The sequence below is a fragment of the Myxocyprinus asiaticus genome, chromosome 3, assembly GCF_019703515.2.
Source record: "Myxocyprinus asiaticus isolate MX2 ecotype Aquarium Trade chromosome 3, UBuf_Myxa_2, whole genome shotgun sequence".
Taxonomy (NCBI): domain Eukaryota; kingdom Metazoa; phylum Chordata; class Actinopteri; order Cypriniformes; family Catostomidae; genus Myxocyprinus; species Myxocyprinus asiaticus.
Window position 1 is genome coordinate 9,328,422 of NC_059346.1, and position 27,807 is coordinate 9,356,228.

At 37.0% G+C, this 27,807-nt stretch overlaps 2 protein-coding genes across 4 annotated transcripts; one reads left to right on the forward strand and one right to left on the reverse strand.

The window, feature by feature from the left end:
• The first annotated feature begins 4,586 nt into the window (after positions 1-4,586).
• Positions 4,587-13,928, forward strand: ydjc (YdjC chitooligosaccharide deacetylase homolog). Of its 3 annotated transcripts, none has more exons than XM_051658742.1 (6): positions 4,587-4,692; positions 5,402-5,580; positions 6,841-6,997; positions 8,577-8,676; positions 11,353-11,530; positions 12,622-13,928. In XM_051658742.1, exons 2-6 carry the CDS (start codon positions 5,417-5,419, stop codon positions 12,983-12,985), a joined length of 963 nt encoding a protein of 320 aa, XP_051514702.1. In that variant the 5' UTR covers positions 4,587-4,692; positions 5,402-5,416; the 3' UTR covers positions 12,986-13,928. The 3 variants fall into 3 exon arrangements, with proteins under 3 accessions (XP_051514702.1, XP_051514691.1, XP_051514709.1); XM_051658731.1 differs by lacking the exon at positions 4,587-4,692 and adding an exon at positions 4,699-5,154; XM_051658749.1 differs by lacking the exon at positions 4,587-4,692 and having other exon boundaries at positions 5,168-5,580.
• Positions 13,929-16,192: 2,264 nt separating this feature from the next.
• On the reverse strand, positions 16,193-26,623 carry ube2l3b (ubiquitin-conjugating enzyme E2L 3b). Its single transcript, XM_051658775.1, has 4 exons — positions 26,571-26,623; positions 24,463-24,558; positions 23,500-23,686; positions 16,193-17,338 (listed from the first exon to the last, which is right to left on the reverse strand). The coding sequence occupies exons 1-4, from the start codon at positions 26,595-26,597 to the stop codon at positions 17,184-17,186; spliced, it is 465 nt and encodes a 154-aa protein (XP_051514735.1). The 5' UTR covers positions 26,598-26,623; the 3' UTR covers positions 16,193-17,183.
• Positions 26,624-27,807: the final 1,184 nt, after the last annotated feature.

Genomic DNA, 27,807 nt, shown 5'->3' on the forward strand with positions numbered 1-27,807 from the left:
TACTAAATTTCTACAATGGCATCTGAAACTGAAAACTATTGATTTTAAATGATGCTGCATCCAAGCTACTAGGTGTCAGACAGTGTAAATCCTAGATGACACAAAAACAAAAGTTACTGAGTGCTCCTTTAATTAATAAAATTAAATTAGTCTTACCTGTATCATATCAATAATGAGTTATACAAACACTTTTCATGAAAGAACTGCTAAAATTCCAGAACTAACTGAGAAACATGTTCATTTAGCCTACAGTTTATAAAATAATCCAGATAAAGTCCACAATCTGGTGTGTCCCAGTACCTAACCTATATATATATATATATATATATATATATATATATACAGGTGCATCTCAATAAATTAGAATGTCGTGGAAAAGTTCATTTATTTCAGTAATTCAACTCAAATTGTGAAACTCGTGTATTAAATAAATTCAATGCACACAGACTGAAGTAGTTTAAGTCTTTGGTTCTTTTAAATGTGATGATTTTGGCTCACATTTAACAAAAACCCACCAATTCACTATCTCAAAAAATTAGAATACATCATAAGACCAATAAAAAAAAACATTTTTAGTGAATTGTTGGCCTTCTGGAAAGTATGTTCATTTACTGTATATGTACTCAATACTTGGTAGGGGCTCCTTTTTGCTTTAATTACTGCCTCAATTCGGCGTGGCATGGAGGTGATCAGTTTGTGGCACTGCTGAGGTGGTATGGAAGCCCAGGTTTCTTTGACAGTGGCCTTCAGCTCATCTGCATTTTTTGGTCTGTTGTTTCTCATTTTCCTCTTGACAATATCCCATAGATTCTCTATGGGGTTCAGGTCTGGTGAGTTTGCTGGCCAGTTAAGCACACCAACACCATGGTCATTTAACCAACTTTTGGTGCTTTTGGCAGTGTGGGCAAGTGCCAAATCCTGCTGGAAAATGAAATCAGCATCTTTAAAAAGCTGGTCAACAGAAGGAAGCATGAAGTGCTCCAAAATTTCTTGGTAAATGGGTGCAGTGACTTTGGTTTTCAAAAAACACAATGGACCAACACCAGCAGATGACATTGCACCCCAAATCATCACAGACTGTGGAAACTTAACACTGGACTTCAAGCAACTTGGGCTATGAGCTTCTCCACCCTTCCTCCAGACTCTAGGACCTTGGTTTCCAAATGAAATACAAAACTTGCTCTCATCTGAAAAGAGGACTTTGGACCACTGGGCAACAGTCCAGTTCTTCTCCTTAGCCCAGGTAAGACGCCTCTGACGTTGTCTGTGGTTCAGGAGTGGCTTAACAAGAGGAATACGACAACTGTAGCCAAATTCCTTGACACGTCTGTGTGTGGTGGCTCTTGATGCCTTGACCCCAGCCTCAGTCCATTCCTTGTGAAGTTCACCCAAATTCTTGAATCAATTTTGCTTGACAATCATAAGGCTGCGGTTCTCTCGGTTGGTTGTGCATCTTTTTTCTTCCACACTTTTTCCTTCCACTCAACTTTCTGTTAACATGCTTGGATACAGCACTCTGTGAACAGCCAGCTTCTTTGGCAATGAATATTTGTGGCTTACCCTCCTTGTGAAGGGTGTCAATGATTGTCTTCTGGACAACTGTCAAATCAGCAGTCTTCCCCATGATTGTGTAGCCTAGTGAACCAAACTGAGAGACCATTTTGAAGGCTCAGGAAACCTTTGCAGGTGTTTTGAGTTGATTAGCTGATTGGCATGTCACCATATTCTAATTTTTTGAGATAGTGAATTGGTGGGTTTTTGTTAAATGTGAGCCAAAATCATCACAATTAAAAGAACCAAAGACTTAAACTACTTCAGTCTGTGTGCACTGAATTTATTTAATACACGAGTTTCACAATTTGAGTTGAATTACTGAAATAAATGAACTTTTCCACGACATTCTAATTTATTGAGATGCACCTGTATATATAACCACTGTTAACTATGAAAACATGTTTTGAACAGACTAGTGACGCAAATGTAAAGAAATAGATTTGAGCACCTTATCCTATTGTTGTAGAAAATACAGAAGTTTCTCTTTAGTTCAATCAGTCATCAATATATATAGACAAATGATAGTCCAAAGCACTTCTAACATAAATGTTAAAAAGCCTTTATTTCAATTAGATTTTTTTTAAAATTTATTTATTTAAATATTGTGGCAAGCCAAACTGAAATAGCTTAAAAGCTTTTAACTTTTATTTTAATGTTTTTCTATATTCAAAGATTAATCACGCAGTTTATTTGTAAAAGATCATAATCATGCCCAATTTTGATTCAGCTTTGGTCTTGCGTTTCATGTTCTCTAGCGCCGTCTGCAGGACACAAGGAAACGTGCACATAATGGGGTGTATACACTGACAAGTTGGGATTACCAGGTATAATAATTAAAACAACAACAATAATAATAATTTACTGACAGCTAAAGAAATGGTAACAGGCAGGGCATAAAGCCTACATTTTTATTATACCTAACACTTGTTTACATTATAAAGCAGTTAAAGATTTGTCTCTTCAGCCGGTCTGTAAGATAAAATATCGAAACATCAAATATCGAAATATTCCAAAAGTCTGTTTGATGATATAAATGCTGTCATTTCATGTTATTGTTCTGTTATAAATGTGAAAATTTCCATGAACGTCCATCATTAACATTAACTCTCTCTCTCTCTCTCTCTCTCTCTCTCTCTCTCTCTCTCTCTCTCTCTCTCTCTCTCTGTGAATTTTTCCATATTTCTAAATGAGGTTATGTGTCTTGGGAAAACATTCAAAGCCTCCACAGACACAAGCAAAGTCACACCTGCTGCCTAAAGTCTGTGTACAAGGATAACATTCATGTGAACTGGTGAGTAGCCTATATGACAACATATTGTTTTACATTACTGTTAAATAATTAATATCTGACTAAAGATGTTCATATTCAATATCTCTGTATTTCCCCCAAAACCTTGATTTCATCCTTCCATTCTATGTCTAGCACTTTCTTTTTCATTAATCTATATTTCTCATTGCTTCCATAGACAAGATTGGCTGCATTGAAGGATGAATTTGACTGTTAGTGGAGTGGTGACTGTAAAATATTAAAATATGATATACATTTTGTCTGTGAAATATTAATATTCAGATTCACTATAAAAAAATGTGTGACCTTTTATGCTCGTGTTGTGACCTTTTAAGCATTGCAAGTTTCAGTAGCCTTCCAGTTATTTCCACCTCTAGTGTTAACAGAAGTTTAGCCTATAGACCATTTTCTTTTTTTTACCAAAATAAGTTTATACCATTTATGAGGCATCAGTTGTTTATTCTCTGCATTTACCTCAATAAATAATCGTCTATTGAAATACATTATGCATATTTTTATTGAATTCTGTTATTGACAGCTGAGTCTACATGCATCAGGGAGAGACACCCTTACAGAAATAGTTCACCAAAGTACTTTCTTAAACATCTGTTTGTCACTATACACTACAAAACATTCCTGATCCATTAGATTATTGTGTGCAGTGTCTTGCATTTGATTTTGAGGTAATTTTATCTAATATTTAATCATTTTTAAAATATTGCAGATTTATGTAGCTAATTAAAATCCCTCAAATTAACACATTTATTTTAAGACAAAATAATTATTTAGCATTTTAAGTTTTGTTCAAGGTCACTAAATCATTTTAATAACTGCCCAATAAGCGAAAGGATGGTATTTGGGGCAAAAATAAATGAAATAAATAAATAAATAAATAAAACAAAATAATAAAAAAATGAACTGTTTTTATTAAGTGGGATGAATATATTTGTTATGAGGAATGTTTAAAGTGGGCTTACACTGACTGATCCAAATACAGTGGAGATTAATTTGTTTATAAAATACTTGAGATGTTATTAGGTTGCCAATTTGTGATTGAAACGAACAGAAAATGGTTAACCCTTTTCTGAAGTGTTTATTTTGAATAAGCATTATTTTAATTTGTTACTAAAAAATAAATAAATACATAAATAAATAAAAAATAAAAAGCCTCGTGCTGTCTTAAAAGTATTTGCCTATGTTGAAAAATTTTGCCCTATAACTATTTCTCTATATTTACACGAAATCACTCCCTCGCCACCTTTAAAAAAAAATGAATCAAAACACTTCACACAACTCTTCACACAAATTACTGTATTTTGCTCCATCAATATACAATATAAATTAATGCATTTTTAAAATCTCGATACACTTTGTGACCAGAAAATAAGCACCTTTTTTTTTTCTTAAGGTGTGTCTTAAGCCCTGTTGTACCCTATACTGAAACTTTTCTGAAGCCATACAAAAGCTTTGTGTGACAAACAAACTGAAATGTAATTTGATATTCCTTGACTATCTTGCCCTTTGCCATAGCTTAATTATTATTATTATTATTTTTATGCGCAGTCCCTCTTCCCACTTTCAATATATATGGGAAAAGGATATATAGGCTAAGTCATATAGGTTGACATGAGGGTGAGAAAACGATGACAGAATTTTTAATTTTGGGGTTCCCTTTAAATAAACGCTTGCACATGTTGGCGTTATTTTAGTCACGCCCTGCAGAGGGCGCTAGAACTCCGGAAAAGGAAATAGCATTGTTACGCGTTCGGTCGCGTCGGTCCGCTCAGCACAGGGTTGGACGCGATACACTGTAAAAAGGGACAAATGGCAAAAAACTTTTTTTTAAATGGGTAACCGATTCCTGTATTATTTCTGCCAAACATGCCAACATTAATTATGATAATTCATCTTTCTGATATGAAAAGTTTAACCGACATATGTCACCCATATATTATCGGGCTGCTGTAGATATGTATGTAAAGATTGTAAACCGCGTGTGACTCGCGGTTCTGAATGACAAGGCAGTAGTAGCTGTTAGTGTTACCCAGATATAGCGAATAAGAAGGTAGGCTTGGGGCCATTCACACCGAAATCGTTTGCGTCCGTTCGCGCTGTTTTTCAATAGTTTGTCTTATGTAAACTTGCACGAGACGGACATCTTTGATCTTTGGCCTTTGCGCCGCGTTTTTTAGACGCAGTGTCAAGTCAACTGTTAAAACGCGTCTCGAGAGACGTGCGTTCGGGACATTGCGTTTAGCAAGGACGTGTTCGGTGTGAACGGACCCTCTTATACAGCAGCCGGTGATTTCTCGGTAAGCTGCTTTCTCCTTCTCGGCTGGGACTCACGTTCACAAGAGACCGGTCATATGAAGCTCTATGTTACTATGACGTGTTTCTCAGAATTCTGACTAAATCTATTGTGACGTGTTGATTCAAGGAAACCGTTCCTGTTTACTGAATGGTTTATAATTCATCAAATGACTCACCCTGCCAAGACTAACACTTTTCTGTCTCGGTCCTTATTGAAAAGATCTGTTGGTGTCTTGTTTGTATCAACAGCAAGGCGAGGAGAAGATGCCTCAACCCAAGGTGAAGTTGGTGGTGACAGGAGATGATTTTGGGTACTGTGAGAGAAGGAATCAAGGCATTGTGGATTGTTTCAAAGCTGGTGGGATCTCCAATGTGTCTCTATTGGTGAATGCAGTCTCAGCAAAACATGCGTCAGACCTGGCCAAAAGGTATGGCTACTGATCTACAACAGTTGATAATAGCCTAATATTTCTCAAGTATTGATCAAGAGGATGTAGAATGAAACTGTAAAGTAATAGGGATGACAAGGGAGGTTCTCATATGAGTACTGGGAAAAAGTGTTACTTTAGATGAAAACTGTGGTCGTTGCACCTAATGTCACCTCCAAAATTTGTTGAAGTCTTTGTCAATGTGTAGTGCACATTTTGTGTTTTAAAGTAAATATTGTGCAAAATTCATTTTCATTTAAATTCAGCAATTATTTGCTACATTTTGTTAAAATGTAATATACGTATCGGCATTATATTGGCTACCTTGCTCTCTAAATACCTGTATTGACCTTTAAAATATCCATACATGTATCTTTTGGCCACTGACCTTTAAAAGGAAAATTTCACACAAAAATGAAAAGTCTCTCATCATTTACTCACCCTCATGCCATCCCGGATGTGAATGACTTTCTTTCTTCTGCTGAACACAAACGAGAATATCTCAGCTCTGTAGGTCCATACAATGCATGTGAATAGTGGCAAGAACTTTGAAGCTCCAAAAAGCATATAAAGGCAGCATAAAAGTAATCCATAAGACTATAGATGTTACATCCATATCTTCTGAAGTGACATAATAGGTGTGGGTAAGAAACAGATCAATATTTAAGTCCTTTTTTAATATATATCTCCACTTTCACTTCTTTTGTTTTTGGCGATTCGCATTCTTTGTGCATACCTACTGAGCAAGGAGGAGAATTTATAGTAAAAAAGGACTTAAAATTTGATCTGTTTATCACCTACACCAGTGGTTCTCGACCCTGTTCCTGGAGCCCCTTCCAACACTGCACATTTTGTATATCTCCTTTTTCTGACACACCCAATTCAGGTCTTGGAGTCTCCACTAACAAACTGATGAGTTTGATTAGGGAGATATCCAAAAATGTGTAGTGTTGGTGGGCTCCAGGAACAGGGTGACCTACACCTAACATATCACTTTAGAAGACCACTGGAGTCGTATGGATTACTTTTATGCTGCATTTATATGCTTTTTTTTGGAGCTTAAAAGTTCTGGCTACCATTCACTTGCATTGAAAGGACGTTCAGAGCTGAGATATTTTTTCTAAAAATCTCTGTTTGTGTTTTGCAGAAAAAAAGTCATTTACATTTAGGATGGCATGAGGGTGTGTAAATAGGAGAATTTTCACTTTTGGGTGAACTATCTCTTTAAGTTCTAAGGTCATCATATCTCCTCACACACAGGTATCACATCCCTATTGGACTCCATGCCAATCTTTCAGAGGGTCTTCCAGTGTCTCGGGAACTGAAGGGCTCAACGCTACTCAACAAGGATGGTTTCTTCCATGGCAAGATGGGCTTCCGGGACGTTTTGCAGAGTGGTCAGCTCAAGATGTCAGAGGTAGGGACTTACAATGATCTATATTGCCAAAACAGGGACAAGGTGAGCAGTATTAGCAGCTCACGTCAAAGAAACTCAAAGCTGAAGAAATACAACTGAAAGCAACATGCAAGCAAATTTAAATTATAGAGCTGGGCATCCATGTGGCACTACTTGTAATACATCAGAGCTAAAATCATAGTTCCTGAAAGAAAAACCCACATTATACTTCATCACTTTCACAGACAGTCTAATAAAATACTTTCTTTGAATTATTGAGCTCCTGTATGTTGTAACACAGTGCAAAAGATGTGGTATCGTGTCAAAGGTTGCTTAAAGTGGCACTACAAGGAATAATTTTATTATCTTGCTCTAAAGAAGATATGATATGTCATTGTGTACTTTTTAAACTGAATTTAAACTGAGTTTGTAGCAGGTACCTGCTGATGTAAAGCTGATTTCCTGAAGTTATCAGATATTGCCAACTAATTAATTACCACTATGTAAAATCCTAAATAGTTGTAAATTAGGAGGAAGAGGAAAAATGTACTGACATTTAGACATCCTTTGCTAAAAGAATCAGAATCAAAATGAGCTTTATTGCCAAATATGCTTCCACATACAAGGAATTTTCTTGGTGACAGAAGCTTCCAGTACACAAACAATACAACAACAAGACAGAGATAATAAAAAAATAGAACAAAAATAAAGAGCGAATAGAAATATAAATATATATAGAAATACACAATAAGACAAAAATATATACAGTACATATAGTATGTACAAATACAAATCTGTTTAATACAGTGCAGTTTGGGGGGGGGGTAGGAGTGTGGTTGCAAGAGGTGTTGGTGTTTGTGTGAAGTAAAGGTCAGAGTGGGTGTGGGGTGTGAGACTGGGCTTTTCAAATCTGCAGTAAAACACATTCAAGTCGTCAGCCATTTGTTGGTTCTCTACAGTGTTGGGGGATGGTGTCTTGAAGTTAGTAATGTCTTTCAGTCCTCTCCACACTGATGTAGGTTTGTTAGCTGAAAACTTATTTTTCAGCTTCTCAGAGTAGCTACTTTTAGCCACTTTAATTTCCTTAGTCAATGTGTTTTTGGCCTGAATATACAATATTTTATCTTGCTTCTGTAAGAATCCTCTTTGGCATGACGAAGCTGTCTGAGTTTTCCTGTAAACCATGGTTTATCGTTATTGAACGTTAAATAAGTCCTAGTGGGAATGCACATGTCCTCACAGAAACTGATATATGATGTCACAGTATCTGTGAGCTCATCCAGATTGGTGTCTGCAGCTTCAAAAACACTCCAATCAGTGCAGCCAATGCAGGCTTGTAGTTCCAGCTCTGCTGTTTGGTCCATCTCTTTCAATCTTTACTACAGGTTTAGCTGATTTAAGTTTCTGCCTGTAGGTCAGAAAAAGATGAACCAGACAGTGATCAAAATTGCTTGGCATGCATAGTTTTAAATATACTGTCCTCTAAAAACCTTCCAAAGGTTTTGGAAAAATAAGATTCATTGATGACTTTAGAGCCGAGCAAAGTGGTGAATTTGTTGTCCGCTGAAAGACCCACATTTGTGTTTTCTCTGTCTGAAAGGTGGAGGTGGAGCTCAGGGCCCAGGTAAACCATTTCTTTGAACTGGTGGGCCACATGCCCGATCATATGGATGGTCACCAGCATGTACACGTGCTACCAGGTAACAGTGAAAGAAAAAGTCAAGTTGAATAACATGGTCACATACCCAATAATATGTTTTAAAGGTGCATTCAGTAGTTTGGAGCCAATTTAAAAAGTTTTACACATTAACGAATTGATTGTGTTTTTGTGAAGTTTGATCTGAATAGTGTACACTCACATGAGATGAAGACTGTACTCGTAATATTTTTCTATAAAAAGTGTTTTATTCTACTTGGTGCAGGTCAGCCCCTTCAATGTGTTTCACCATGTTGAAATCACATGACCCATGGTGTTTCACTAAACATTAAAGAAGAGAATCGTCACGCTCATTGGCTGCCGCCTATGTAGATACTCTTGGTTATGCTTAGAACATTGTTGTTTGGTGAGGCGAAGAGCGAAAAGAATCAGAATGAGCTTTATTGCCAAGTATGCTTACACAAGGAAATCGTCTTGGTGACAGAACGCAATGAAACATACTTATTTGTCGTGCTTTAGCAGCGGAAACAACGGGAGATCCAGTAGCTGTACTGGCGAAGAAGAAAAAAAAAGGTCTGAAGCAACTTGCTTCGAGTAAGAAGACAGAAAGATCGGCGAAGGCAAAAACTAGAGTAAACATCGGTAACGGCAAGGCATCTACGTCTTCATTCGTTTTGTGCAAAGTAGCAATTGTTGTGGATTTTGTGTAAACCATGACGTTGGTTGCTTGGAAATAAAATGACTTCTTCATATACAGTATTCATGGACATGCTAAATTTGATCATCAAAACAATTCTAATCATTCCTTCACCTTGACATTTTGTATCGCTAGATAATTGAGGTTTATTTTATGCTAAGCAGTTCTCTAATAAAGGTAATAACTGTCTTTAGAAATAACATGAAACATAGACAGTCTCCAAAGATTATTGATATGAGGGAAAATAATAATCTGTCCTTAACAGTAGAAGCATGTTCACTTGATTTCTGATGTTTGTTTTTAGGCAAAGCAATTATATTATAGGAGTAATAAATAACTTTAGAAATAACCTCAAACTCTTGACATTTTCCATATGCAAATGATATTCCAGAGCTGATGGGGCAGCAAAGACTATCATGCTGATCCATGTCGAAAGATGGCAGTATAGCATCTAACACCAATGTCGTATCGGTACTTAAAGTACACGAAGAAGAGCAATGCTAATGCTAGCTAGAGAACTACTGAATGCCCCTTCAATTGAATTTTATTTCTGTGCTGTTTTATGCTATTAATATACTTAATAACCCATAACAACTCCCTGTGATAATATTATGGAATCTGAATATAAAGAAGATGTTAAAGGAAATGATTCAGGTTCAATACAAGTTAAGCTCAGTCAACAGGATTTGTGGCATAATGTTGATTACCACAAAAAATTATTAAAAGTGAGTGTTTACAGTGAGGCACAATGGAAGTAAATGGGGCCAGTCCATAAACGCTAAAATACACACTGTTTCAGAAATATAGCCACAAGATGTAAACATTATACTTTTTGTTAGTTGGATACAAATTGCTTACTAATATTTTCTGTGTAAAGTTATATCCAATACCGGGATTAGAGGATTTTGTTGGCAACAAAGTTGTAAAATTGGATTTAACTTTACACAGATAAAGTTAGTATGCGATTTTATTACACTAAAAACATGTTCATACATATAATGTTTAAGTCTTGTGGCTATACTTTTGAAACTGTGTATTAGCTCAAAAAATTATTTCGACTTGTCCCTCCTTTTCTTTAAATAAAGCAAAAAATTGAGGTTACAGTGAGACATTTACAATGGAAGTGAATGGGGCCAATTTTTGGAGGGTTTAAAAGCAGAAATGTGAAGCTTATAATTTTATAAAAGCACTTACATTAATTCTTCTGTTAAAACTTGTGTAATATTTGAGCTGTAAAATTAATTTTACATAATTGTTAGTCGTTTTAGGGTTTGTTTACATTACATCGTCATGGCAATGAAGTTGTAATACTGTATATAACTTTACACAGAAAAAGTAAGCGATTTTATCACACTAAAATCATGTTAACACACATACTGTTTGTGTTTTGTGGCTATACTTTTGAAATAGTGAGTATTTTAACGTTTACAGATTGGCCCCCATTCACTTCCATTGTAAGTGCCTCACTGGAACCCAGATTTGTGCTTTTTTTAAAGAAAAGGAGAAGTCAAAATGATTTCTATGTGATAAACAACACTCTGCCATAAATGCTGTCGATTGAGCTTAACTTGCATTGAACCCGGAATATTTATTTAATGTTTATGGACTGGCCCCATTCAGTTCCATTGTAAGTGCCTTACTGTAACCGCTAATTTTGCTTTTCTTTCTTTTTTATAAAGGATGGAGGAAATCAGTATTTTGCCACAAATCCTGTCAATTGAGCTTAACTTGTGTTGAATCCGGAACATTTCTTTAAGACACAATGTACTTGTAGGTGATTACGAGTTCTATGAAGACGTAAACGCATTTTCAAGTCAGAAAGTCTGTAATTCCCGCATGGCGTGACCGCACTATTATAATAGCTGTATAGCCTTATATAATTAAAGCTTGTTACTTAGTGTGTGATATAGGAAAATCTTTTTAGGGATTCATTTGTCTCAAAATGCCAGAAACAAAGTACATATTGTAGAAAAAGCATTTCTCTTCACCTTATTCATGTTTAAGGTGTATGATTGTTTTCAGAGGTGCGAGAGGTGTTTGCCCGAGTTCTCTCTGATTTTGGGATCACCTACACACGAGTCCCTGTGGAACCTGGCCTGAAATTTTGCACCTTCCTCCCGTCCCATCTTCGAGACTTCTACACACAGGTTGAAAAAGATGCCCTTGAGTCTGTCGAGGTCTTTCATCGCCATGACATTAGGTATGTGAGGCAACATAGTGTATATAAAATGATCCGCTCCAGATTTTGGAGTTGGAAAGTTCTACTTTGGTACGCTTGCAAATATTTCATTGTTTTTATGCCTTCAGGATCTTTGTGTAGTGATGAGGACTGTTTCGGGATAATAGTCAATTTCATCATATCTTAGCCTTCACACAGGGTACAATGTGACAGTCAAATGTTCGGACACACCTACTCATTCTTAATTGTTCTTAAAAATAGTAATAATAAAGACATCAAAACTGTGGAATTACTCAAATAGAAGTAGGGATTATGTTATTACTAAAAAGGTTACACAAGTCAAAACTGTTATATTTTGGCTTCTTCAAAGTAGCCACAGCTTTGCACATTGTAATAAAAAATAAAAAAAATAAAATTAAATGAATTTCAAGGATAGAATAAGGATAGTTTTATCCCAAAAAGTTCTGTCATCATTTACTGGCCCTGACCTCCTCGTGGTTCGTTCTCGGTGGGGCGCGTGGTGAGTTGAGCGTGGATGCCGCGGTGGATGGCATGTCTCCGTGGCAACGTGCTCATCAAGCCACGTGATAAGATGCGCGGGTTGGCAGTCTCAGACGCGGAGGCAGCTGGGATTCGTCCTCCGTCACCCTGACTGAGGCGAATCACTACATGACCACGAGGACTTAAAAGTGCACAGGGAATTGGGCATTCCAAATTGGGGTAAAAAAACAAAACAGATCAATATTTAAGTTTTTATTAAATATCTGCTTTCACTTTGTTCTTTTGTTTTTGGCAATTTGCATTCTTCATGCATATTGATACCTACTGGGCAGGGAGGATAATTTATAGTAAAAAAAAGAACATAAATGCTGATCTTTTTCTCACCCACACCTATCATATCACTTCTGAAGACATGGATTTAACCACTGGAGTCGTATGGATTACTTTTATGCTGCCTTTGTGCTTTTTGGACCTTCAAATTTCCGGCCACCATTTACTTGCATTGTTTAGACCAACAGAGCTATTTTTCTAAAAAATTAGGGTGAGTAATTGAAGAGAGAATTTTGAACTATCCCTTTTAATGTATATAATATTTCTATGTGTCTCCTCAGATGGCCTGACATATACCTGGGCCTAAGTACCATGGGTAAGTACATGTCTATATCCAACCTGAAACGAGCTTTGGTCTTCACGCGTGAGGCAAGAGTATCATCACTGGATGACAGTGTGAATTCTCCACTGATACGGACACAGACCGATGAAACCACAACTGATTCCTATCGACCAGTCACAGCAGAGCTTATGGTTCATCCCGGATATCCAAGTCACCCTCACCAGGGTGGATGTGGAGATGGACCCGATGATTTCTCACAGTCTACAGACCGACTTCATGAGCTGAATACTTTGAGGGATCCATTGGTGCTTAGCTACTACAGGCAACAGAGGATCCACCTCTGTGCCTTTAAGGACATTTAAACACTCAGGGATGCAGAGCAGTGTATTTTGGGACACTGCAACGCATAGAATGTCTGTCTGCTTTAGGAAATAATATCTTGACCCAGACCTCACTAAAATAAGTTGTTAGAGGGTGAATGCTTAGTTGGGAATATGGCAGCATATGGGTATGGATCATAAAGTTTATTTGTGCTGCTTTCAAAGTCCAGACCAAACCATTTAAAGCCACTTTCCTCTAAAGGAGAGCTAAAACAAGTCTTTTATAAGTATGTCCTACAATTTCTCCTTTGAGACTATCCATTTAAAATTCCAAAAATTATATATATTTCTTAATATTTAAAAAAATATTTTTAAATATTTCTATTTTTTTTTTAAGCTCACCCCAAGATGAAAAGTATGTCATCATTTACTCACCCTCGTGTTGTTCCAAACCGTTATGCCTAACTTTCTTCCATGGAACACAAAAGGAGAACCACATTCACTTTTATTGAATGGAAACAATCAACATTCTTATCAATGTTCCATTAAGAAAGCCAGCAATACTAGTTTAAAATGACATGTTGGTAAGTAAATGAAAACAAAATGTTAACCATTTAAGATGGATAGCTGATCCAAGTCCAGTCCATACCAGAAGAACCCTGCCTACATTTTCACAGTGACAGATGTTACAGTAACTACAGTCAGAGGAATGTCCTTGTAATTGAAATGTGCAATCAGAAAAATGTCTGCCTCATTAGAGCACCAAGTGCTCTCAAATCCATATAATGAAATTGCAAATAATTATGCAATCTGACTGCCATATTTATGACTGTAATGTACTACATGTAGATTTTACCTCTCCATTAAATGTAGATGTAGCAGTTACTTTATATATTTTAAAATACATTGTATTTTTGGGGTACAGTGTTTGTAACAAATGTATTTGATATTTTTATTGTAAACTTGAATTAAAAGCACAATTTTATTTAATGAATTTCTTTTCAAAGTAATCAGAAAAACAGCTTTGGAACAGTTATTGTGATGGTGAATATCTCAGCTCTGTAGGTCCATATAATGAAAGTGAATGCTGACAAAAACTTTGAAGCTCCAAAAAGCTCATAAAGGCAGCATAAAATAATCCATATGAATCCAGTGGTTTATTCCATGTCTTCTTAAAGGGAAAGATCACACAAAAACAAAAAATTATCTCATCATTTACTCACCTTCATGCCATCCCAGATGTGTATGACTTTCTTTCTTCTGCTGAACACAAACGAAGAGTTTTAGAAAAATATCTCGGCTCTGTAGATCCATAAAATGCAAGTCAATGGTGACCAGACCATTAAGCTCTTAAAATCACAAAGGCCAAATAAAAGTAATCCATAAAACGCAAGTGGTTAAATCTGTATCTTAAGAAGCGATATGATAGGTGTGGGTGATAAACAAATCAATATTTAAGTCCTTTTTTAACATAAATCTCCACTTTCACTTTTAAAATGAGAGAATGTGAGTGAAAATTGAGATAGCAAAAAAAGGATTCCAATATTGATCTGTTTCTCACCAACGCTTATGTTGGAAAACATGGATTTAACCACTGTAGTTACTTTTATGCTGCCTTTATGTGCTTTTTGAGTTCTGGTCACCATTCACTTGCATTGTATGGACCTACAGAGCTAAGATGGTCTTCTAAAAATATTAATTTGTGTTCTGCAGAAGAGAGAAAGTCCTACACATCTGGAATGGCATGAGGGTGAGTAAACAAGAGAATTTTCATTTTTGGGTGAACTATTCCTTTAAATGGTTCACAAATCAGTCTAATCGATTTATTAGCACATCTGTCTTTTTAAAAACCTGCATCTGGTACTCACAGTTGCTTGGAAATGTCATGGAAATTCATTGGTAAAAACAGGTGGGAACCCTTTGGAAAGTACAAACGTAAAAAGTCATTTTGCTTGACTTTGTCTAACCTGACACTTCTAGGTCAGTTAATCTTCATTTGAGTCCTATAGATTAAATATCTTAAATAGTACAATGTGCTAAACTTAAATGTATGATACACACCATTGTTAAACACCATTACCCAACCAGTCTTTAGAACAAGCATTAAGTGTCCAGACCAACCAGAGCAATCACATTTATATATGTGCAGGTGTATGTCTTTGTATTTTGTGTCCATCCTATTGAAACTCATTTAGAACAAAATAGCCTTTATTTGATGAGTTCAACCTTCTTTTGTCACATATTAAGAGTAACATGTTTTTAAATTCAGGCCTGTTCATGAATCTCAGAACATGCTGAAACATTTGAGGTTTTATTTAATAGTAGTCTTTGTAAATTTAGTTTATTAATGCCAATGTATTATTCTTTTGTTTTTTTATCCCCTTTTCTCCCCAATTTTGGAATGCCCAATTCCAACTACTTACTAGGTCCTCGTGGTGGTGCGGTTACACACCTCAATCTGGATGGCAGAGAACAAGTCTCAGTTGCCTCGGCTTCTGAGAGTCAATCTGCACATCTTATCACGAGGCTCGTTGTGCATGACACCATGGAGACTCCCAGCATGTGGAGACTCATGCTACTCTCTGCGATCCATGCACAACTTACCCATGCGAGAGCCACTAATCATGACCACGAGAAGGTTACCCCATGTTACTCTACCCTCCCTAGCAACCGGGCCAATTTGGTTGCTTAGCAGATCTGGCTGGAGTCACTCAGCACACCCTGGATTTGAACTTGTGACTCCAGGGGTGGTAGTCAGCATCAATACTCGCTGAGCTACCCAGGCCCCTATATATTATACTTGTTAAACAATCAAGGGTTTAGATTAGTAATGCTCTTTTAGCTTGGGGAATCCCAGTTTAAAGCAATTTGATTGGTTTATAGGTTTTATTAGGAAATCCCAGACCAATCAGAAGATCAGCACACCCAAAGTAACAAAGCAGAGCTTTTCAAGGCTTGAGCATATAACAGTATTCCCTGTACTTGATCTTACTTTGTATTTATTTAGATAAAATATGGAGCATTTGTAAAGTAGGTCAAAAAAATGTCTGCATTGGCATGAAAATAAAGCAGTGAAGAGTGCAAGCGTGCTTATTTGAGGCATACTGCAAACATTACTTAAATATCTTGAAAGCCCAAATAAACTAATGCCTATTTCACCATCATCTAAAGAATGGTGTAAAAACCATAGTAGTATGAACTGGGTTGAATTTGATGACTCAAAAATACTTTAAGAATATTCTAGAAAACTCATGGTCAACTACTGCGTTTATTCTGTTTTCGGAGAAAGGGGGAATAATATTTCTCAGTAGCGTACATCTCTGTAAATCTAAGGGCCATTTCCATGTTTAAACCAAAAAAAACAAAAAACAAATCAGTAACAATATACAAGAATTTCCTATGAAACATGTTAAAAGAGAGATGTTTAAAATTAGTGATCATCATGGAAAATTATATTCACTCACACAGAGCATTTGTCATTTTTTTTTTCATTTGCAAAACAAAGTTTATCATAACAATATTGGCTTCTAAGCCACCTTTGTTACTGACTTTACAGTGGTTTTGCCGATTTGAGGCTTAGTAAAGGGTTGAAAGGGGCCTGTTCCTCAGACATACTGTGCAACCCAACAAGTGCAGTGAAAAGTAAACGGTTACATGAAATATATGTCGCTGAAATCTTCCAGCTGTGTAACCTCAAATCCTTCTTATTTTTTCCATTTGAGGGAACAAAATGATAACATACATGATAAATTACAATTCATCTGTCACTCCCAAAAGTGATTGAAAGTTTTTGTGTGTGTGTGTATTAATGCAATGATTCATTTTTTCATTACAAAAAGGGTCAAACAACAATCATTACTGAAACTCCCTGAACAATTTCAATATCTCCAACTTCATAAGTTATCCTCTACCCAACTTTTGATGTTTTCAAACTCAAGAAAAAAAAAAAAGAAAAAAAAAAACATAGCAGAAAGTTAGTAAGGGCCTCAAGCTAACACCACAAACTCAGATGTCAGGTCAGATGTCCTCACGGCATCCTGCTTATAGACGGAGGCTGCAGCTGTGCTGTACTTCTCCAGCTCGACTAGAGTGACATGTGGAAAGGAGAGAAGGAGAGAAAGCGGAAGGGAGGAATAGAGACTGCCGTTTGGGTGTCGAGAAGGTAGTAGAGCGAGGGAAGAGGATCAGAGGAAAAGGAAGGGTTTGGGTTTTGGAGGGGCTACACACTTGTCTGGTGTTGTTAGTCCACTGGCCGCTTTTCTCCGTGTTTCTTTGTAAACTCTTCAGCGTTCTTAAAGAATTTTTTACGGTCTTTTGAGTATTCTTCTGCTAGGTCAGCCCTCAGAGGGTGTTCTGGTTGTGGGTCGTTCACCAGGGCAATGAGCGACTGAATTACTGTAAAAGAAAGAAAAACAAATGTCCATTACCATTGGTCAATTGCTCTGTTATTGATTTTTTTGAAAACAATCAAAAATGCTGACATGTAAACTCATTGTTACCAACAGAACAGAGGTTTATAGATGAATGAAGTCTAATGCAGGTATCTTATCTCCACACTAGTGAGTGTTTTGTTATGCTTTATAACTTGTGACAAGCTGGTCTTCTCACTCAAATTCAGCAGGTATGGGCCAAAGCAGAGAAAAGACCCTTTTCATGGAAATAAATGAAAACTCAATTCATTTCAAGTCTATTTAGGAAATAAAAACCCAACATGTTTATTGCAGAAGACGGCACACGGCAGTATATCACAATTCTTTCACACAATATGAAACTGATCTGACAGATTCACTCACTCTCACGAAAACGCTGGGTCTCTCTTTTATGTTTAGTGCAGTTTAAATAGAGATTCAATTGTGATGCATCAAAATGTATTGAATCATGAGACGTTTTGCAAATATGACGTACCGGTGGTTGGCGATATCCAATCCTGTTAATAAGCCACCAAGTTTCAGAGACGACTCGAAAATATGAATGAATATCATTTACATAAGATTACAAAATCTATTTGACCACTAACTCTGGCAACATAAGAATTAATATAAAAATTTAAATTCTAAAACAATAGTGAGGACACATGACAAAAATTATCCCATGGCTTCAAGTACACACCTACTTTTTCAGCCGCCTTGGTTCTGGAAGTATTTTTCCCCATTCATTTTCTGCATTAAAAGGAATATTCCGGGTCCAATACAAGTTAAGCTCAATCAACAGCAATTGTGGCATAATATCGATTACCACAAAAAATAAATGTGACTTTTTCTTTAAAAAAAGCAAAAATTGAGGTTACAGTGAGGCACTTACAATGGAAGTAAATGGGGCCAATTTTTGGAGTGTTTAAAAGGCAGAAATGTGCAGCTTATAATTTTATAAAAGCACTTACATTAATTCTTCTGTTAAAACTCGTGTTATTTGAGCTGTAAATTTGTTCAAATAGTATTTTTACAGACGTTTTAAGGTTTGTTGACATTTAGCCAACAAACTTACCGATATTAGACTTTCACAGATATATCAGTATCAGCGTACATGTTTTCTGATATGCGCAGATATGAAAACTTTTTTTCAGAACAGATAATGCAGAAAACAATACTTGGGGTGATTTAGAGTTGGTGTCATAACGTAGTTTGTCCAGCAGAGCGCACTCGGTTCTGCATACAGGGCGGAGTTAAGCGGCATCTTCACGGTAAGTTGTTAACTAGTTTGTGAAATACATACTGGAAGGTTAATAAATAATGACCCCATCATGTTCCCTTTTCAATATAACTAATATAACATTAACCTTGTCCCTGACAACCATGTCACTCATGTCTGTTTGCTGTTAGCCAGCTATAGTTTGTCAGTGCAGTCAGTAATGTAGCAGATTGAAAGGTAAACATCAGAGCATCTTTTTGCAGCTCAACAGACAACGGTGCGGTGCTGGATTGTGTCTGCCGAGTGTTGATTTCACGCTACGTTGTTACCTAGTTGGTGAGACGCAATGCTGGAAAGTAAATAAAGCCCATCTTTTACTCTCCATGACAACGAGCTTATAGCTAATCACTTAGCTACTTTCATACCTTGTCAGCTGAGTGGAAGATAATGTGTAAACATGTATTCACCACACTGTTTTGTTCAGGATTCGCAGTTTGGTACCCCCTTCAACCGAACAATTCCAGTCATTGCATTTATAAAATGTAATATTTAAAAGTCTGGTTTTCCACTGTTGAAAGTTTCCCCTGAACTTGTATAGCGGAATACGATGTAACACCGCTGCCGCTGTTTATCTCGTCAGGTGTAAATGCTTCTTGTTTTACAACCTACCCCTTATTGACTGGCAGTATTAAAATAGTCAGCATTTGACTGATACTGAACATGCAGTACTGATGTTTACTTAACTATTTATTATATTTTTATTTATTCTTTATTTTCTCAGTGTTCATTTCTAGAATTGGTTGACAATGTATTATAATAATAATGTCAAATATTCTTTGATAAAAACATTTAAGAAAGCAGCCTTCTGAGTACCTCTGCATAGTCATATTGGTGCACAATCCACATAGAAAGGGTCCGTTTTCATTCCAGCTCAAAAATTAAATATATCAGCCACCATATCGGTAATCGGTGAATTCTCCCCCTCTAAAATCAGTATCAGTCTCAAAAATCCCATATCAGTCGGCCTCTAATAACTTTACACAGAAAAGGTTAGTAAGCAATTTTATCACATAAAAATCATGTTTACGCACATATTGTTTATGTCTTGTTGCGTTTATACTTTTGAAATAGTGAGTATTTTAACGTTTGCAGATTGGCCCCATTCACTTCCATTGTAAGTACCTCACTGGAACCTTGATTTTTGCTTTTTTTAAAGAAATGGAGGGGCAAGTCGAAATACTATAAGTGCTGGAAGCGATTTTAGCTGTTCTAGAACTTCCACGAGACTGACCTGCTGATTTAGACTCTTCTCAAAACTCAGCCCTCCAAAGATAACGTTGAGATGTACGAAGTTTGAAAGTGTAAGGAGACCGACTCGATTGCGTCATTCACAGTGCATCGTGGAACTGGGCGGTCGCTTTAGATCTTGTTTGGCATGCTTTGTTTGCAACGATTCTTTGATTGGTGGATTGTTTCCCTTCAGGATTCATGGGAAGTGTAGTTCTTCACCAGGAATTCCGCTATAGGCCACAATTTTGTTTTTAATTTTTATGAAGTTGAAATAATGTGGACTGATGGCTTCAGCATAAGCATATACTATAGATTAACAACCTCTGAGCTCAAGGTAGGTCTGTCTTTAAATGTTTACAAGTTATCATTAAAAATCTACTCCCCTCGTAGCGAAAATGGATGAGATCTTTACTTCCAGAACCAGACTGTTGCGCTCTATAGCCTTCAGCTTTGTACAAATCAAGCAGATTTAAAAAAATAATTTAATCTAGGTCATGTTTGGGTTGTCAAGCTAAACTGAGCACAGACTGAGACTGAGCCCTATTCCAGCTTTGCTGAAGCACCCCCAGATCATCACCAATCATCCACCAAATTTCACAGTTGGTGCGAGACACTGTGGCTTGAAGGCCTCTCCAGGTCTCCGTCTAACCATTAGACGGCCAGGTGGAGGATTGGTGATGATCTGGGGGTGCTTCAACCAGGCTGGAATCGGGCAGATTAGTCTTTGTGAAGGACGCATGAATCAAACCATGTACAAGGTTATTCTGGAACAAAACTTGCTTCCTTCTGCTCTGACAATGTTGGTTTTTCCAGCAGGACAATGCTCCATGCCACACAGCCAGGTCAATCAAGGTGTAGATTAAGGGACCACCAGATCAAGACCCTGTCCCAGCCCAATCTCCAGACCTAAACCCCATTGAAAACCTCTGGAATGTGATCAAGAGGAAGACCACAAGCCATCAAACAAAGCAGAGCTGCTTGCGCCAGGAGTGGCATTAAGTCACCAAACAGCAATGTGAAATACTGGTAGAGAGCATGGCAAGACACATGAAAGCTGTGATTGAAAATCAGACTTATTCTACCAAATATTGATTTCTCAACTCTTCAAGTTAAAACATTAGTACTTTTATCGTTTAAAAATGAATATGAACTTCTTTGCATTATTCGGGGTCTGAAAACACTGCATCTTTTTTGTTATTTTGACCAGTTGTCATTTTCTACAAATAAATGCCCTAAATGACAATATTTTTATTTAGAATTTGGGAGTAATGTTGTCAGTACTTTTATAGAATAAAACAAATGTTCATTTTACTCAAACACATACCTATAAATAGTAAATCAAGAGAAACTGATCATTTTGCAGTGGTCTCTTAATTTTTTCCAGAGCTGTAATATATTTATATATACAGATCAGCCACAACATTAAAACCACCTGCCTAATATTGTGTAGGTCCCCCTCGTGCTGCCACAACAGCACCAACCCGCATCTCAGAATAGCATTCTGAGATACTATTCTTCTCACCACAATTGTACAGAGCGGTTATCAGAGTTACTGTGACTTTGGCCAGACTGGTTCAAACTGACATTCTCTGTTGACCTCTCTCATCAACAAGGTGTTTCTGTCCACAAAACTGCCCCTCACTGGATGTTTTTTGTACCATTCAGAGTAAATTCTAGAGACTGTTGTGTGTGAAAATCCCAGGAGATCAGCAGTTACAGAAATACTCAAACCAGCCCATCTGGCACCAACAATCATCCATGCGATTATCTAATCAGCCAATCATGTGGCAGCAGTGTAGTGCATAAAATCATGCAGATACGGATCAGGAGCTTCAGCTAATGTTCACATCAACCATCAGAATGGAGGAAAAAATGTGATGTCAGTGATTTGGACTGTGGCATGATTGTTGGTGCCAGATGGGCTGGTTTGAGTATTTCTGTAACTGCTGATCTCCTGAGATTTTCACACACAACAGTCTCTAGAATTTACTCCGAATGGTGCCAAAACCAAAAAACATCCAGTGAGCGGCAGTTCTGTGGACGGAACGCCTTGTTGATGAGAGAGGTCTATGATAACTCATAACTGCTCTGTACAATTGTTGTGAGAAGAAAAGCATCTTAGAATGCTATTCTGAGATGCGGGTTGGTGCTGTTTTGGTGGCACGAGGGGGACCTACACAATATTAGGCAGGTGGATTTAATGTTGTGGCTGATTGGTGTATTATATATATATATATATATATATATATATATATATATATATATATATATATATATATATATATAAAAACAGATGTTCAGTTTCAATTTCTACAATAAAAAATTATGACAAGTGCCCATTTCAGACTGAGTGTGTTAATGCACTAGTCAACTGAGCTTTAATAGTCTGGCTCATGTGGGTTCAGGAATAGGGATGGGAATCATAAGGAATTTAACGATTCTGGATCCAGTAAGGATCCTTTTAGTACTTTTGAGGAAGAATTTTTTGGAAATAAGAGATGCAATTCTTACTCCTTTTACTGCCCTCTGCAGTCTGTTACCAAATGATGAGATCATTTCAAGTTTCTACACAGCAGATTTAACAAATCAGAAATACATTTAAAAATTCTTGTAAAAGGTGTGTTTGCAGACTTTGAGGCATAAATGCAATACAATAATTAATATTAACTATATTTTAAATATAGTAACACAATGTGACAGCATATTTCATTCATGCATTTACTCTTATAAAATGTCACTTAATTCAACAAAACCTGTGTATCTTTAACTACACACTGTCATATAAATGAGCAGTCAGTAACAGGTCTGAAGTAGAAGAATCAGATCATTAGTATTTTTTCCAGGAATCGGATTATACTGTAAGCGCTGTATGTTTCGCACTGTATAGATTCAAAAGTGGCGTCTCATAAGAGTCCTTCATTCGGGAATCAAAATACACATGTAGCGCTGTGTGTTTCACACGGTAGATTCAGTAGAGGCACAGACTATTTAACAGAGAGGGGCCACTTCTATTAAAATGAATGGGAGAAACTGGAACGCCCAACGGTTTTAGAAAGGAAGCCTCGCCTTACAGGTAAAAGAGCCAATCAGCTTTTAGATACAGAGATCACCTGTCAATCAACTCCAGAATGCACATGCGCATTAGCTGAACCAGCTTGAAAAATAGCATTTTTAATGTAATCTGAGGTAAAGCAGCACAATTTATGATACCATTGTTGTCAGATTTTACTGCTGATTTAAAATATTTTCTTTGATTGTAACCTTGACCAAACATTTGAAGATTTCATTCTTTCCCATTCAAGTAGATAGGAGCTGCACTTCATGACGCTTGTTTACATTGTAAATAGCTGCCCGGTAGCTGCCCGGTAACGTTGGTAAAGATGGCTGCTGAGTGGACTGACTCGCACTGAAAGGGACTTTGGTAGAGGGCAGCACTGCTGCTGTATTTTGGTACAGTGTTCGGTCCACATTGTTGGAAAATTGCACATACAGAAACTATTAACAGAACCAAAAGTCATGAAAATCAATTGGTTTCGGGATTTATATATATATATATATATATATAAAAAAAAAAGGAACTGTGTTCTCAGTACCCCATCCTATTCAGAAATGCTCCAGTAACTGTAGTGCAACCTCACCTTGGTCAGTTTTGGTGGCTGGTTTCCAGTTCTCTGCACTAATAACAGGCAGGCAGACCTGCCCCTTCTCGTCAATGTTGGGGTGATAGATCTTTGTTTTGAATGTGATCTTGGGTGGTTTGAAAGGGTATTCTGCGGGGAAGATGATCTCAATCCTGAATGCCCCTTTGTCGTATGGAGGGTTGTCCTGAGGGAGGTTAACATGGTAAACAAAGTAACGTGAGCACACCTCAGACTACAGTGTCTCAATTGATGTCTGTATGCAATTACAAACAACAAACTGATGTTGATGCCAGAATGCAAGGGTGAATGTGTGTAGTATGAGATCAGATATGGCTGATCGCATTATGAAGAGACAAATGCAGTTGAGCTAGAGCCAGAACTATGCTCTGAAACACTCAGGACAACTTTTACAGAGTTACGCAAACTCTCAAACACAATTGCCACCTTTCTCAAGCAATCATACGGTCTCAGAATGTTTGTTTTTTGCTTCCAATTGCCAAGCTATTATTTTCTAATCTACAAAGAACAGATGCATACTAAAGCTGTGTTAAAATATACCATTTCTTGTCTGAATATGTTATACACATGCTGATGACATAGAAATACATTTGGTTACACTTTACAATAAGGTACCATTTGTTAGCATAAGTTAACAACATTAGTTAACTTTATGTACAATACTGAAGCATTTATTAATCTTAATGTTAATTTCAACACTTAGTAACATTTTTTAAATCAAAAGTTGTATTTTTTAGCATTAATGAACTATAAACTAACAATAAACTATTGTATTATTATTATCTAACATTAACAAAGATTAATAAATGCTGTAAAAATATATTGTTAATTGTTAGTTCATGATAACTAATGCATTAACTAATGTTAACGAATGGAACCTTATTGTAAAGTATTACCACGCAATTCGTAAAAAAGGTCTAAAAACATTTAGTAAACACTTACTGGAACAATGAGTCCTTGCCATGTCAATATGTTTGATTCATCAACTTGAATGTTACGAAAGTTTTTCATTCCAGATTTGCGGATTTCTTCAAGCTCCTGATAAAAACAAAAGTTTGTTAACAATTAATATGTTAAATTGTATGTAAAGGGAATTTGTAGTATCACCATTTTTATTTGTAGGTAAGTGCAAAACACTCTGGGATGCAAAATAGCATATTATCAAAGGTATTTTTATGAATGTAGAACCTCTATTTAAAGCATCCTAATAACAACAGTCTGGAATATACCATCTAAGACCTTGCATGATTTTAAGCTGTAACCCAAAGGTGTAACCTGACCCAGGTCTTAACCTCATACGTCCAGGAAACAACCCCTTCCTCAGTTGCTTACTGTAAATAAATAACTGACCCACAGTTCAAGACAAGTGAGCTGTCCAGTTTGCTTTAAAGTGATAGTTCACCCGAAAATAAAAATTCTCTCATCATTTACTCACCCTCTTGCCATCCCAGATGTGTATAACTTACTTTCTTCTGCTGAACACAAATTAAGATTTTTAAGAAGAATATCTCAACTCTGTTGGTCCATACAATGCAAGTGAATGGTGGCCAGAACTTTGAATGTCCAAAAAGCATATAAATGCAGCATAAAGGTAATCCATAAGACTCCAGCGGTTAAATCAATGTCTTCAGAACTGATATGATAGGTTTGGGGGAGATACAGATAAATTAAGTCCTTCAAAGTTCTGGCCACCATTCACTTGCATTGTGTGGACCAACAGAGATTAGATATTTTTCTAAAAATCTTTGTTTGTGTTCAGCATTTGAAAAAAAGTCATACACATCTGGGATGGTGTGAGGGTGAGTAAATGATGAGAGAGTTTTCACTTTTGGGTGAACTGTCCCTTTAAGTTTGCCCCAAACCACACTAAATGTTGAAAGAATAAGATTTCTAACATGACTGGCCCATTCATGATCTATACCTTAAGTCAATGCTGGAGAAAAAAAATCACAAATCAAAAACAGTAAAGAAGTAAAAACCAATAAGGAAGTAAATTCGTTACATGATGACTGCTACACTGTCTCCCCCCCACAAAAAACAAACAAAACAAAAACAATAACCAGCACATAAACGCCTCAGAAACTCAAATACACGGGAATTTGCCCGTCAGTAATAACAGTAAATATACCACTTGTAAGAACTAAATAAGGTGATCTAGACACACGACGGAAGTTCATAAAGCGAAAGCTTGTTATGAACTCACAGTTTCGGTTTTTCACAAGGGCGTAACTTCACCTAATCACTTTTTATATGGTACATTTGTATAAATATTGAGTGTAAATTTAACACTGTGCTTGTTATATTACCCTGGAATTAGTTTTAAAAACTGAATTACCACAGCTGTGAGAGGGTTTCTATTACAGCTGCTGAATGACAGTAAATTTGGCATCTTCTCCCATCTGACTGTCTTAATCCACCGCTCTCTATTTTTATTCTCTTCTGCAAAGTCATTCAAACGTAAGAGTGGATTTTTCCTTTTGATCTTGGAGCAAATGTGTAAGTGAAAATAATATCTGCTGTGATCTCCCATTCACCGCTGTCGAAGTTTATCCTGCAAACGTTTAATTCCGCGTTCCAAACACTGGCGTGTGAAAAAGGCCCATTACGGTTATTTCATTCAAAAAGATTCGGTCCGGCTTGAATCAACCGAACCCGGTTTGAGGGTACCCATCGCACCAGACACTCCTGCCTTCATACCATACATTACATTCCTATATCATTTACTAGCTGCCAAATAATGAAACCACTCAATAGGACCCTGAGGTCCACTCCGACGTGCTCACTCTCCCTATGCCTCACCGTTCTTGACCCATAAAACAAGTTCTGTCGTCTCGCGGCCTCCGCCGGCGCTTTTCCTCCTTCATGTTTGGAAACGCGCGGCGAGCCGAGTCATCGAGCGAGTGAATCGCTCATTTCAACGCCGACCAAGCACGAACGGACGATCAAATAGCATTTTTAGCGAGTTAACTTAATGTTTAATTTGTTAGTGAGCGGTCGTGTGAGATAAATCTCAATTAGAGGTATAAAAAGTGCGAGGTTTCGACGTCTACCTTGTGTAGTCTCCTGCTCGCCGCCATCTTGAATCTTTCAACTGCTCCCAGAAAACACCGCGCGGGCAGCTCGAGCGATTGAATCACCAGCTCGCGCGCTTATTCGGTGCCGCAGCTGATCTGAGATCAGATTTAAAAAAAGAGGGGCGAGACAGGGGCGCACAGTGGAATGATCTCAGATCAGCACTCGTGGGTACTTTCCATTACAAAACGAAACAAAAATGCCATTTATTACACTGTGGATGGAACTGATTAATCTTTGATAAACAAGGCCCTAATTTAGTCAACCTTATCAGCAAAATAAATGAAACTTAATAAATTAAAGCAGTACGGGATTAAGTTTAGAATCTTAGGTGTGCCAAGAAATAGAAAATGCAATAAACGTCCTTGTCAAGGAAGTATGTTTTTTTTTCTTTCTATCTCGCATTTCTAGTGAATGACCATAAGATGTCACTCCTGAGTAAGCAATAATGCTTTCATAGCAGTGGTTCTCAAAACTTCTCAGGTCAAGTGTTACCTATCAAAACATGCAAGTACCATCTAGTTGCATGTTACATCAGTGTTTCCTCTATTTATTTATTTGTTGAGAATTGAGCAAACTGACATCTCTTGAACACAAAATATTTAGAAGTATATCTCAGATCTGTAGGTCCATCCAATTCAAGTGAATGGTGGCCAGAACTCTGAAGCTGATCTAATCAATTTTGGGTGAGAACAGACCAAAATGTAACTCCTTTTTCACTGCACTTGCCATTGCAGTCTCTAGGCACGATCATGATTACAAGCGCGATTACACTTCCTTGACACATGCACAGAGCGCTAGATGGTGCTCTATGAAGTGTAATTGACCTTGAAATTACAATCACCAAGAAGACTGCTGATGTCAAGATTTATGATTAAAAATGAGTTATATTTTTGTCTGTTCTCTAACCAAAACCAATTGGATCACTTCAGAAGACATGGATTAAACCACTGGATTCATATGGATTACTTTTATGCTGCCTTTATGTGCTTTTTGGAGCTTCAAAGTTCTGGCCACCATTCTCTTGCATTGTATTGACCTACAGAGCTGAAATATTCTTCTAAAAATCTTCGTTTGTGTTCTGTAGAACAAAGAAAGTCATACACATCTGGGATGGCATGAGGGTGAGTAAACGATGAGAGAATTTTCATTTTTTTTGGTGAATTATTCCTTGAAGGACTTTGTAAGATCTCTGTTAGATGTGTGGAAGGACCC

Excerpts from the sequence above, each read along its gene's own strand:
- ydjc (XM_051658742.1), top strand. The coding sequence starts at position 5,417 with ATGCCTCAACCCAAGGTGAAGTTGGTGGTGACAGGAGATGATTTTGGG. Across the intron at positions 6,998-8,576 it reads GTCAGCTCAAGATGTCAGAG|GTGGAGGTGGAGCTCAGGGC; the intron begins GTAGGGACTTAC and ends TCTGTCTGAAAG. Across the intron at positions 11,531-12,621 it reads TTTCATCGCCATGACATTAG|ATGGCCTGACATATACCTGG; the intron begins GTATGTGAGGCA and ends GTGTCTCCTCAG.
- ube2l3b (XM_051658775.1), bottom strand. The coding sequence starts at position 26,597 with ATGGCGGCGAGCAGGAGACTACACAAG. Across the intron at positions 23,687-24,462 it reads GGCAAGGACTCATTGTTCCA|GACAACCCTCCATACGACAA; the intron begins GTAAGTGTTTAC and ends AACCTCCCTCAG. Across the intron at positions 17,339-23,499 it reads AGCCACCAAAACTGACCAAG|TAATTCAGTCGCTCATTGCC; the intron begins GTGAGGTTGCAC and ends TTTCTTTTACAG.